The sequence below is a fragment of the Daphnia pulex genome, chromosome 5, assembly GCF_021134715.1.
Source record: "Daphnia pulex isolate KAP4 chromosome 5, ASM2113471v1".
Taxonomy (NCBI): domain Eukaryota; kingdom Metazoa; phylum Arthropoda; class Branchiopoda; order Diplostraca; family Daphniidae; genus Daphnia; species Daphnia pulex.
The window spans coordinates 2,466,217-2,480,588 of NC_060021.1; the positions used below are offsets into that span (position 1 = coordinate 2,466,217).

A 14,372-nucleotide genomic window follows, 5' to 3' on the forward strand; every position below is an offset into this window, starting at 1 on the left:
GGAAAGCGGGGTTGGATGGGACAGGGGTTGGATGGGACAGAGGGGTTATCCCATAGAAGTAATAGTTGGAAATTTAAAAAAATTGTGAGCTTATGCATCACACACATATTAATAAGGGGCTAAAAGGAATTTTTCCTGTCATTAGAGGAACTTACATAAAACCCCTCTGTGCCATCCAACCCCTGTCCCATCCAACCCCGCTCTCCCCTGTGATGTATCAGGGAAAAGCCAGAAAATAAATGGGTGAAAAAAATTTAGTGTCCCCGACTGTTATAAATTTTAATCAATCGGAAGGAAAGTTAAGTTTTTGAAATTGGTATTCACTAGGAACTCAATGGCAGAATGGATAACGCATCGGAACAAGACAGAAGTGAATCACTAACTTGTACCATGGACATTTCATCAGACCATCATCGAACGGAAGTGGATCTAATCTAGAAATATGTATATCTTCTTTAAATCTTAATCTCTATTATTTAAATTTTTGCGATTATTTGAACAGTATTAAATAAGAAAAATATATAAATTTCGTTTTTTTTTGCATGAGAAATGTTTATAGATTAGCTAAATGCAGAAAATTAGCAAGAACATTAAAGCAAATAAATCAACACTCTTTTTTTACAAATTTTGTTTGTTTTTTCTTTTTAGTTTCTTATATTCTTATTATAAGTTAAAAGAGGAACATTAATGAAAACATCGGTCAACATAAATTTAAAAAAAATAATCATGTAAGTATCTCATAGGCAGAATATGTTATTATGTATCATGTAGGGGAAAGCGGGGTTGGATGGGACAGGGGTTGGATGGGACAGGGGTTGGATGGGACAGGGGTTGGATGGGACAGAGGGGTTATCCCATAGAAGTAATAGTTGGAAATTTTAAAAAAATTGTGAGCTTATGCATCACACACATATTAATAAGGGGCTAAAAGGAATTTTTCCTGTCATTAGAGGAACTTACATAAAACCCCTCTGTGCCATCCAACCCCTGTCCCATCCAACCCCGCTCTCCCCTGTGATGTATCAGGGAAAAGCCAGAAAATCAATGGGTGAAAAAAATTTAGTGTCCCCGACTGTTATAAATTTTAATCAATCGGAAGGAAAGTTAAGTTTTTGAAATTGGTATTCACTAGGAACTCAATGGCAGAATGGATAACGCATCGGAACAAGACAGAAGTGAATCACTAACTTGTACCATGGACATTTCATCAGACCATCATCGAACGGAAGTGGATCTAATCTAGCAATATGTATATCTTCTTTAAATCTTAATCTCTATTATTTAAATTTTTGCGATTATTTGAACAGTATTAAATAAGAAAAATATATATAATTCGTTTTTTTTGCATGAGAAATGTTTATAGATTAGCTAAATGCAGAAAATTAGCAAGTACATTAAAGCAAATTAATCAACACTCTTTTTTTACTAATTTTGTTTGTTTTTCTTTTTAGTTTCTTATATTCTTATTATAAGTTAAAAGAGTAACAACAATGAAAACATCGGTCAACATAAATTTTAAAAAAATAATCATGTAAGTATCTCATAGGCAGAATATGTTATTATGTATCATGTAGGGGAAAGCGGGGTTGGATGGGACAGGGGTTGGATGGGGCAGAGGGGTTATCCCATGGAAGTAATAGTTGGAAATTTTTAAAAAATTGTGAGCGTATGCATCATACACATATTAATACGGGGCTAAAAGGAATTTTTCCTGTCATTAGAGGAACTTACATAAAACCCCTCTGTGCCATCCAACCCCTGTCCCATCCAACCCCGCTCTCCTCTGTGATGTATCAGGGAAAAGCCAGAAAATCAATGGGTGAAAAAAATTTAGTGTCCCTGACTGTTATAAATTTTAATCAATCGGAAGGAAAGTTAAGTTTTTGAAATTGGTATTCACTAGGAACTCAATGGCAGAATGGATAACGCATCGGAACAAGACAGAAGTGAATCACTAACTTGTACCATGGACATTTCATCAGACCATCATCGAACGGAAGTGGATCTAATCTAGCAATATGTATATCTTCTTTAAATCTTAATCTCTATTATTTAAATTTTTGCGATTATTTGAACACTATTTAATAAGAAAAATATTTATAATTCTTTTTTTGAGTGAGAAATGTTTATAGATTAGCTAAATGCAGAAAATTAGCAAGTACATTAAAGCAAATAAATCAACACTCTTTTTTTACTAATTTTGTTTGTTTTTCTTTTTAGTTTCTTATATTCGTATTATAAGTTAAAAGAGGAACAACAATGAAAACATCGGTCAACATAAATTTAAAAAAAAATAATCATGTAAGTATCTCATAGGCAGAATATGTTATTATGTATCATGTAGGGGAAAGCGGGGTTGGATGGGACAGGGGTTGGATGGGACAGAGGGGTTATCCCATAGAAGTAATAGTTGGAAATTAAAAAAAAAATTGAAATTATGCATCACACACATATTATTAATACGGGGCTAAAAGGAATTTTTCCTGTCATTAGAGGAACTTACATAAAACCCCTCTGTCCCATCCACCCCCTGTCCCATCCAACCCCGCTCTCCCCTGTGATGTATCAGGGAAAAGCCAGAAAATCAATGGGTGAAAAAAATTTAGTGTCCCCGACTGTTATAAATTTTAATCAATCGGAAGGAAAGTTAAGTTTTTGAAATTGGTATTCACTAGGAACTCAATGGCAGAATGGATAACGCATCGGAACAAGACAGAAGTGAATCACTAACTTGTACCATGGACATTTCATCAGACCATCATCGAACGGAAGTGGATCTAATCTAGCAATATGTATATCTTCTTTAAATCTAAATCTCTATTATTTAAATTTTTGCGATTATTTGAACAGTATTAAATAAGAAAAATATATATAATTCGTTTTTTTCGCATGAGAAATGTTTATAGATTAGCTAAATGCAGAAAATTAGCAAGTACATTAAAGCAAATAAATCAACACTCTTTTTTACTAATTTTGTTTGTTTTTTCTTTTTAGTTTCTTATATTCTTATTATAAGTTAAAAGAGGAACAACAATGAAAACATCGGTCAACATAAATTTTAAAAAAATAATCATGTAAGTATCTCATAGGCAGAATATGTTATTATGTATCATGTAGGGAAAAGCGGGGTTGGATGGGACAGGGGTTGGATGGGACAGGGGTTGGATGGGACAGAGGGGTTATCCCATAGAAGTAATAGTTTGAAATTTAAAAAAAATTGTGAGCGTATGCATCATACACATATTGTTGATATAGAAATTAACACGTGAACCTGTTTGCTGCAAAGAACGCTTTGTATTGCTACTCGCCTAGCCACAATCGTCAACAGCACTGAGTCCCCCTCTCTTATTCCTTTGTCTGGGTAGGTCCTTCTCCCCCTCTCTTCTTTCCTGGCTATCCTGCGTTGCCGCACTGTCCAGTTTGTTTATCTTTTATACTCAACACCTCCCCTCAAACTGGACCCCCAAAAATAAACATGAGCACAGAATACACAGCATATTTGAATCAGACATAAATACTAGGTTCAGTGTCACAAGACAAATAATAAGAAAAGAAATATCAGCCTCCTTTAACTCTTCAGTTACACCTCCCCTACACCCCGAACGCCAATCTTGTCACGGAGATACTTGAAGCGTGGAGCAGCCAGGGGTTTCGTGAGTGCATCGGCCAGTTGCTCCTGGGAGCTTACATAGTTTATCATCTCTTCTGTCATGTCGATCGTAACGCTTCCTTTTTCTGTCCGCTTCTTCTCCTTCTCTCTCACGCCGGCGTTTGTATTGACGGCATTGAGCTCTAACATGCGTAGTGGAGTTGCACTCCCAGCATGTTCTCGGTATACCAGCATGTTGACTGGAAGGGTGGCTTTTTCCTTTGTTCTGACCGTACTGGGCAGGAAGTGCTTGCTCTTTGTGCTGTGATTCATCTCTGTTCGGCTTACTGAGATAGGCAGTATCAGATGTCGATTTTGCTTCTTCGTCGTTGCGCAGGCTCTTGTCCAATGCTATAAGGCGAGTAGTCAGTTTCTTGAGAGTTTTCTCTGCAACAGGCGTGCTGTCCCATGCAAAGGCAAAAACACGGAACTCTGGAGGAAGCGACATGAGTATCTTTGCCATTATTTGATTATCATCAATAGCTATGTTGAGGCTCTTCAGACGGAATGCTATCTGTTCCAACTCAGTCAGGAAGCTTGATACACTTTGGCTTGGTCGAAATGTGCATCCATAGAACTTTGTCCACAATAGAGGTGCATTGTCTGCGGCATCTTCTTCATACTCAGTCTCCAATTTCATCCACATCTCTTGGGCTGTGCTACAAGACATCAGGATCCTTGATTGGTCTTCTTTGATGGCGCCAAATATGTTCTGCATTGCCGTGGTATTTCTCTTGTTCCAGTTGGTTATATCAGCTGCATTTTCAATCACCTGGTCAGCATTGCGTCTCTGATTGTGGTAACAAAACGAGAAGATGGTTAGGTTTGTGATATCCATGGCAGCCTCACATTATCTCAATGTGGAATCTCCCTCACATCATCTCGATGTGGAATACCTCTCACATTATCTCAATGTGGAATCTCCCTCACATCATCTCGATGTGGAATACCTCTCACATTATCTCAATGTGGAATCTCCCTCACATCATCTCGATGTGGAAAAACACTCAGCTGTCTCCTAGATGCTTGCAACTCTAGCACACACTTGTCCACCATCATATGATGGAATTTAGCCAGAGTGACCAAACAGATTGAGAAAGAAACACAAAAAAGAGAAATGTCCAGCAAACACAAACACACAAAAAACAAAATCAAGTGGCAGAGATTAAGCACTCACGCCGGGATCTAAGTTTGTCAATTTAATAGTTGGTACCACGCCACAGATAGGCATCTCATATCGCGTTGTTGTCAGGCACGGATCACACACATAAAGAAAACAATAAATCATCAATAAACTTACTTCAGCAGGTTGCCGTTGAGTCCCGTTCACGACTTCCCAAAGCTCAACACTTTGTAACGCCAGCTTCATTCCAAATTTCCAAGACGCGTAGTTTTTCCCATTCAGACACCATACAACATGGCGGCGGCCATCTTTCTCCATCACTCCAGAAAAGAATTTCTAATTTCTTGGGAACAGTTAGCCGGGGACACACACAAAAAAAAATAATTGTTCAGACAGAGTAGCTGTTAGCTGTGCGTACAGCTGGGCCCATAACCTGTTGATATAGAAATTAACACGTGAACCTGTTTGCTGCAAAGAACGCTTTGTATTGCTACTCGCCTAGCCACAATCGTCAACAGCACTGAGTCCCCCTCTCTTATTCCTTTGTCTGGGTAGGTCCTTCTCCCCCTCTCTTCTTTCCTGGCTATCCTGCGTTGCCGCACTGTCCAGTTTGTTTATCTTTTATACTCAACACATATTAATACGGGGCTAAAAGGAATTTTTCCTGTCATTAGAGGAACTTACATAAAACCCCTCTGTGCCATCCAACCACTGTCCCATCCAACCCCGCTCTCCCCTGTGATGTATCAGGGAAAAGCCAGAAAATCAATGGGTGAAAAAAATTTAGAGTCCCCGACTGTTATAAATTTTAATCAATCGGAAGGAAAGTTAAGTTTTTGAAATTGGTATTCACTAGGAACTCAATGGCAGAATGGATAACGCATCGGAACAAGACAGAAGTGAATCACTAACTTGTACCATGGACATTTCATCAGACCATCATCGAACGGAAGTGGATCTAATCTAGCAATATGTATATCTTCTTTAAATCTTAATCTCTATTATTTAAATTTTTGCGATTATTTGAACAGTATTAAATAAGAAAAATATATATAATTCGTTTTTTTTGCATGAGAAATGTTTATAGATTAGCTAAATGCAGAAAATTAGCAAGTACATTAAAGCAAATAAATCAACACTCTTTTTTTACTAATTTTGTTTGTTTTTTCTTTTTAGTTTCTTATATTCTTATTATAAGTTAAAAGAGGAACAACAATGAAAACATCGGTCAACATAAATTTAAAAAAAAATAATCATGTAAGTATCTCATAGGCAGAATATGTTATTATGTATCATGTAGGGGAAAGCGGGGTTGGATGGGACAGGGGTTGGATGGGACAGAGGGGTTATCCCATAGAAGTAATAGTTGGAAATTAAAAAAAAAATTGAAATTATGCATCACACACATATTATTAATACGGGGCTAAAAGGAATTTTTCCTGTCATTAGAGGAACTTACATAAAACCCCTCTGTCCCATCCACCCCCTGTCCCATCCAACCCCGCTCTCCCCTGTGATGTATCAGGGAAAAGCCAGAAAATCAATGGGTGAAAAAAATTTAGAGTCCCCGACTGTTATAAATTTTAATCAATCGGAAGGAAAGTTAAGTTTTTGAAATTGGTATTCACTAGGAACTCAATGGCAGAATGGATAACGCATCGGAACAAGACAGAAGTGAATCACTAACTTGTACCATGGACATTTCATCAGACCATCATCGAACGGAAGTGGATCTAATCTAGCAATATGTATATCTTCTTTAAATCTTAATCTCTATTATTTAAATTTTTGCGATTATTTGAACAGTATTAAATAAGAAAAATATATATAATTCGTTTTTTTTTGCATGAGAAATGTTTATAGATTAGCTAAATGCAGAAAATTAGCAAGTACATTAAAGCAAATAAATCAACACTCTTTTTTTACTAATTTTGTTTGTTTTTTCTTTTTAGTTTCTTATATTCTTATTATAAGTTAAAAGAGGAACAACAATGAAAACATCGGTCAACATAAATTTAAAAAAAATAATCATGTAAGTATCTCATAGGCAGAATATGTTATTATGTATCATGTAGGGAAAAGCGGGTTGGATGGGACAGGGGTTGGATGGGACAGAGGGGTTATCCCATAGAAGTAATAGTTGGAAATTTTAAAAAAATTGTGAGCGTATGCATCATACACATATTAATACGGGGCTAAAAGGAATTTTTCCTGTCATTAGAGGAACTTACATAAAACCCCTCTGTGCCATCCAACCCCTGTCCCATCCAACCCCGCTCTCCCCTGTGATGTATCAGGGAAAAGCCAGAAAATCAATGGGTGAAAAAAATTTAGTGTCCCCGACTGTTATAAATTTTAATCAATCGGAAGGAAAGTTAAGTTTTTGAAATTGGTATTCACTAGGAACTCAATGGCAGAATGGATAACGCATCGGAACAAGACAGAAGTGAATCACTAACTTGTACCATGGACATTTCATCAGACCATCATCGAACGGAAGTGGATCTAATCTAGCAATATGTATATCTTCTTTAAATCTTAATCTCTATTATTTAAATTTTTGCGATTATTTGAACACTATTTAATAAGAAAAATATTTATAATTCTTTTTTTGAGTGAGAAATGTTTATAGATTAGCTAAATGCAGAAAATTAGCAAGTACATTAAAGCAAATAAATCAACACTCTTTTTTTACTAATTTTGTTTGTTTTTCTTTTTAGTTTCTTATATTCGTATTATAAGTTAAAAGAGGAACAACAATGAAAACATCGGTCAACATAAATTTAAAAAAAAATAATCATGTAAGTATCTCATAGGCAGAATATGTTATTATGTATCATGTAGGGGAAAGCGGGGTTGGATGGGACAGGGGTTGGATGGGACAGAGGGGTTATCCCATAGAAGTAATAGTTGGAAATTTAAAAAAAAAATTGAAATTATGCATCACACACATATTATTAATACGGGGCTAAAAGGAATTTTTCCTGTCATTAGAGGAACTTACATAAAACCCCTCTGTCCCATCCACCCCCTGTCCCATCCAACCCCGCTCTCCCCTGTGATGTATCAGGGAAAAGCCAGAAAATCAATGGGTGAAAAAAATTTAGTGTCCCCGACTGTTATAAATTTTAATCAATCGGAAGGAAAGTTAAGTTTTTGAAATTGGTATTCACTAGGAACTCAATGGCAGAATGGATAACGCATCGGAACAAGACAGAAGTGAATCACTAACTTGTACCATGGACATTTCATCAGACCATCATCGAACGGAAGTGGATCTAATCTAGCAATATGTATATCTTCTTTAAATCTTAATCTCTATTATTTAAATTTTTGCGATTATTTGAACAGTATTAAATAAGAAAAATATATATAATTCGTTTTTTTTGCATGAGAAATGTTTATAGATTAGCTAAATGCAGAAAATTAGCAAGTACATTAAAGCAAATAAATCAACACTCTTTTTTTACTAATTTTGTTTGTTTTTTCTTTTTAGTTTCTTATATTCTTATTATAAGTTAAAAGAGGAACAACAATGAAAACATCGGTCAACATAAATTTTAAAAAAATAATCATGTAAGTATCTCATAGGCAGAATATGTTATTATGTATCATGTAGGGAAAAGCGGGGTTGGATGGGACAGGGGTTGGATGGGACAGAGGGGTTATCCCATAGAAGTAATAGTTGGAAATTTTAAAAAAATTGTGAGCGTATGCATCATACACATATTAATACGGGGCTAAAAGGAATTTTTCCTGTCATTAGAGGAACTTACATAAAACCCCTCTGTGCCATCCAACCCCTGTCCCATCCAACCCCGCTCTCCCCTGTGATGTATCAGGGAAAAGCCAGAAAATCAATGGGTGAAAAAAATTTAGTGTCCCCGACTGTTATAAATTTTAATCAATCGGAAGGAAAGTTAAGTTTTTGAAATTGGTATTCACTAGGAACTCAATGGCAGAATGGATAACGCATCGGAACAAGACAGAAGTGAATCACTAACTTGTACCATGGACATTTCATCAGACCATCATCAAACGGAAGTGGATCTAATCCAGCAATATGTATATCTTCTTTAAATCTTAATCTCTATTATTTAAATTTTTGCGATTATTTGAACAGTATTAAATAAGAAAAATATATATAATTCGTTTTTTTTGCATGAGAAATGTTTATAGATTAGCTAAATGCAGAAAATTAGCAAGTACATTAAAGCAAATAAATCAACACTCTTTTTTTACTAATTTTGTTTGTTTTTTCTTTTTAGTTTCTTATATTCTTATTATAAGTTAAAAGAGTACAACAATGAAAACATCGGTCAACATAAATTTTAAAAAAATAATCATGTAAGTATCTCATAGGCAGAATATGTTATTATGTATCATGTAGGGAAAAGCGGGGTTGGATGGGACAGGAATTGGATGGGACAGAGGGGTTATCCCATAGAAGTAATAGTTGGAAATTTAAAAAAAATTGTGAGCGTATGCATCATACACATATTAATACGGGGCTAAAAGGAATTTTTCCTGTCATTAGAGGAACTTACATAAAACCCCTCTGTGCAAGCCAACCCCTGTCCCATCCAACCCCGCTCTCCCCTGTGATGTATCAGGGAAAAGCCAGAAAACCAATGGGTGAAAAAAATTTAGTGTCCCTGACTGTTATAAATTTTAATCAATCGGAAGGAAAGTTAAGTTTTTGAAATTGGTATTCACTAGGAACTCAATGGCAGAATGGATAACGCATCGGAACAAGACAGAAGTGAATCACTAACTTGTACCATGGACATTTCATCAGACCATCATCGAACGGAAGTGGATCTAATCTAGCAATATGTATATCTTCTTTAAATCTTAATCTCTATTATTTAAATTTTTGCGATTATTTGAACAGTATTAAATAAGAAAAATATATATAATTCGTTTTTTTGCGTGAGAAATGTTTATAGATTAGCTAAATGCAGAAAATTAGCAAGAACATTAAAGCAAATAAATCAACACTCTTTTTTTACTAATTTTGTTGGTTTTTTTCTTTTTAGTTTCTTTTATTCTTATTATAAGTTAAAAGAGGAACAACAATGAAAACATCGGTCAACATAAATTTTAAAAAAATAATCATGTAAGTATCTCAAAGGCAGAATATGTTATTATGTATCATGTAGGGGAAAGCGGGGTTGGATGGGACAGGGGTTGGTTGGGACAGGGGTTGGATGGGACAGAGGGGTTATCCCATAGAAGTAATAGTTGGAAATTTAAAAAAAAAAATTGAGCTTATGTATCACACACATATTATTAATACGGGGCTAAAAGGAATTTTTCCTGTCATTAGAGGAACTTACATAAAACCCCTCTGTCCTATCCAACCCCTGTCCCATCCAACCCCGCTCTCCCCTGTGATGTATCAGGGAAAAGCCAGAAAATCAATGGGTGAAAAAAATTTAGTGTCCCCGACTGTTATAAATTTCAATCAATCGGAAGGAAAGTTAAGTTTTTGAAATTGGTATTCACTAGGAACTCAATGGCAGAATGGATAACGCATCGGAACAAGACAGAAGTGAATCACTAACTTGTACCATGGACATTTCATCAGACCATCATCGAACGGAAGTGGATCTAATCTAGCAATATGTATATCTTCTTTAAATCTTAATCTCTATTATTTAAATTTTTGCGATTATTTGAACAGTATTAAATAAGAAAAATATATATAAATTCGTTTTTTTTGCATGAGAAATGTTTATAGATTAGCTAAATGCAGAAAATTAGCAAGTACATTAAAGCAAATAAATCAACACTCTTTTTTTACTAATTTTGTTTGTTTTTTCTTTTTAGTTTCTTATATTCTTATTATAAGTTAAAAGAGGAACAACAATGAAAACATCGGTCAACATAAATTTTAAAAAAATAATCATGTAAGTATCTCATAGGCAGAATATGTTATTATGTATCATGTAGGGAAAAGCGGGGTTGGATGGGACAGGGGTTGGATGGGACAGGGGTTGGATGGGACAGAGGGGTTATCCCATAGAAGTAATAGTTGGAAATTTTAAAAAAATTGTGAGCGTATGCATCATACACATATTAATACGGGGCTAAAAGGAATTTTTCCTGTCATTAGAGGAACTTACATAAAACCCCTCTGTGCCATCCAACCCCTGTCCCATCCAACCCCGCTCTCCCCTGTGATGTATCAGGGAAAAGCCAGAAAATCAATGGGTGAAAAAAATTTAGTGTCCCCGACTGTTATAAATTTTAATCAATCGGAAGGAAAGTTAAGTTTTTGAAATTGGTATTCACTAGGAACTCAATGGCAGAATGGATAACGCATCGGAACAAAACAGAAGTGAATCACTAACTTGTACCATGGACATTTCATCAGACCATCATCAAACGGAAGTGGATCTAATCCAGCAATATGTATATCTTCTTTAAATCTTAATCTCTATTATTTAAATTTTTGCGATTATTTGAACAGTATTAAATAAGAAAAATATATATAATTCGTTTTTTTTGCATGAGAAATGTTTATAGATTAGCTAAATGCAGAAAATTAGCAAGTACATTAAAGCAAATAAATCAACACTCTTTTTTTACTAATTTTGTTTGTTTTTTCTTTTTAGTTTCTTATATTCTTATTATAAGTTAAAAGAGGAACAACAATGAAAACATCGGTCAACATAAATTTTAAAAAAATAATCATGTAAGTATCTCATAGGCAGAATATGTTATTATGTATCATGTAGGGAAAAGCGGGGTTGGATGGGACAGGAATTGGATGGGACAGAGGGGTTATCCCATAGAAGTAATAGTTGGAAATTTTAAAAAAATTGTGAGCGTATGCATCATACACATATTAATACGGGGCTAAAAGGAATTTTTCCTGTCATTAGAGGAACTTACATAAAACCCCTCTGTGCAAGCAAACCCCTGTCCCATCCAACCCCGCTCTCCCCTGTGATGTATCAGGGAAAAGCCAGAAAACCAATGGGTGAAAAAAATTTAGTGTCCCTGACTGTTATAAATTTTAATCAATCGGAAGGAAAGTTAAGTTTTTGAAATTGGTATTCACTAGGAACTCAATGGCAGAATGGATAACGCATCGGAACAAGACAGAAGTGAATCACTAACTTGTACCATGGACATTTCATCAGACCATCATCGAACGGAAGTGGATCTAATCTAGCAATATGTATATCTTCTTTAAATCTTAATCTCTATTATTTAAATTTTTGCGATTATTTGAACAGTATTAAATAAGAAAAATATATATAATTCGTTTTTTTGCGTGAGAAATGTTTATAGATTAGCTAAATGCAGAAAATTAGCAAGAACATTAAAGCAAATAAATCAACACTCTTTTTTTACTAATTTTGTTTGTTTTTTTCTTTTTAGTTTCTTTTATTCTTATTATAAGTTAAAAGAGGAACAACAATGAAAACATCGGTCAACATAAATTTAAAAAAAATAATCATGTAAGTATCTCAAAGGCAGAATATGTTATTATGTATCATGTAGGGGAAAGCGGGGTTGGATGGGACAGGGGTTGGATGGGACAGGGGTTGGATGGGACAGAGGGGTTATCCCATAGAAGTAATAGTTGGAAATTTAAAAAAAAAATTGAGCTTATGTATCACACACATATTATTAATACGGGGCTAAAAGGAATTTTTCCTGTCATTAGAGGAACTTACATAAAACCCCTCTGTCCTATCCAACCCCTGTCCCATCCAACCCCGCTCTCCCCTGTGATGTATCAGGGAAAAGCCAGAAAATCAATGGGTGAAAAAAATTTAGTGTCCCCGACTGTTATAAATTTCAATCAATCGGAAGGAAAGTTAAGTTTTTGAAATTGGTATTCACTAGGAACTCAATGGCAGAATGGATAACGCATCGGAACAAGACAGAAGTGAATCACTAACTTGTACCATGGACATTTCATCAGACCATCATCGAACGGAAGTGGATCTAATCTAGCAATATGTATATCTTCTTTAAATCTTAATCTCTATTATTTAAATTTTTGCGATTATTTGAACAGTATTAAATAAGAAAAATATATATAATTCGTTTTTTTTGCATGAGAAATGTTTATAGATTAGCTAAATGCAGAAAATTAGCAAGTACATTAAAGCAAATAAATCAACACTCTTTTTTTACTAATTTTGTTTGTTTTTTCTTTTTAGTTTCTTATATTCTTATTATAAGTTAAAAGAGGAACAACAATGAAAACATCGGTCAACATAAATTTTAAAAAAATAATCATGTAAGTATCTCATAGGCAGAATATGTTATTATGTATCATGTAGGGAAAAGCGGGGTTGGATGGGACAGGGGTTGGATGGGACAGGGGTTGGATGGGACAGAGGGGTTATCCCATAGAAGTAATAGTTGGAAATTTTAAAAAAATTGTGAGCGTATGCATCATACACATATTAATACGGGGCTAAAAGGAATTTTTCCTGTCATTAGAGGAACTTACATAAAACCCCTCTGTGCCATCCAACCCCTGTCCCATCCAACCCCGCTCTCCCCTGTGATGTATCAGGGAAAAGCCAGAAAATCAATGGGTGAAAAAAATTTAGTGTCCCCGACTGTTATAAATTTTAATCAATCGGAAGGAAAGTTAAGTTTTTGAAATTGGTATTCACTAGGAACTCAATGGCAGAATGGATAACGCATCGGAACAAGACAGAAGTGAATCACTAACTTGTACCATGGACATTTCATCAGACCATCATCGAACGGAAGTGGATCTAATCTAGCAATATGTATATCTTCTTTAAATCTTAATCTCTATTATTTAAATTTTTGCGATTATTTGAACAGTATTAAATAAGAAAAATATATATAATTCGTTTTTTTTGCATGAGAAATGTTTATAGATTAGCTAAATGCAGAAAATTAGCAAGTACATTAAAGCAAATAAATCAACACTCTTTTTTTACTAATTTTGTTTGTTTTTTCTTTTTAGTTTCTTATATTCTTATTATAAGTTAAAAGAGGAACAACAATGAAAACATCGGTCAACATAAATTTTAAAAAAATAATCATGTAAGTATCTCATAGGCAGAATATGTTATTATGTATCATGTAGGGAAAAGCGGGGTTGGATGGGACAGGGGTTGGATGGGACAGGGGTTGGATGGGACAGAGGGGTTATCCCATAGAAGTAATAGTTGGAAATTTTAAAAAAATTGTGAGCGTATGCATCATACACATATTAATACGGGGCTAAAAGGAATTTTTCCTGTCATTAGAGGAACTTACATAAAACCCCTCTGTGCCATTCAACCCCGCTCTCCCCTGTGATGTATCAGGGAAAAGCCAGAAAACCAATGGGTGAAAAAAATTTAGTGTCCCTGACTGTTATAAATTTTAATCAATCGGAAGGAAAGTTAAGTTTTTGAAATTGGTATTCACTAGGAACTCAATGGCAGAATGGATAACGCATCGGAACAAGACAGAAGTGAATCACTAACTTGTACCATGGACATTTCATCAGACCATCATCGAACGGAAGTGGATCTAATCTAGCAATATGTATATCTTCTTTAAATCTTAATCTCTATTATTTAAATTTTTGCGATTATTTGAACAGTA

At 34.9% G+C, this 14,372-nt stretch overlaps 1 protein-coding gene across 1 annotated transcript; it reads right to left on the reverse strand.

Annotated features, from left to right (window-relative positions):
• Positions 1 to 3,241: 3,241 nt before the first annotated feature.
• LOC124193785 lies at positions 3,242 to 5,354 on the reverse strand. The gene is made up of 2 exons (XM_046587748.1): positions 4,950 to 5,354; positions 3,242 to 4,439 (listed from the first exon to the last, which is right to left on the reverse strand). Exons 1-2 carry the CDS (start codon positions 5,088 to 5,090, stop codon positions 3,615 to 3,617), a joined length of 966 nt encoding a protein of 321 aa, XP_046443704.1. The 5' UTR covers positions 5,091 to 5,354; the 3' UTR covers positions 3,242 to 3,614.
• Between the last annotated feature and the right edge of the window lie 9,018 nt (positions 5,355 to 14,372).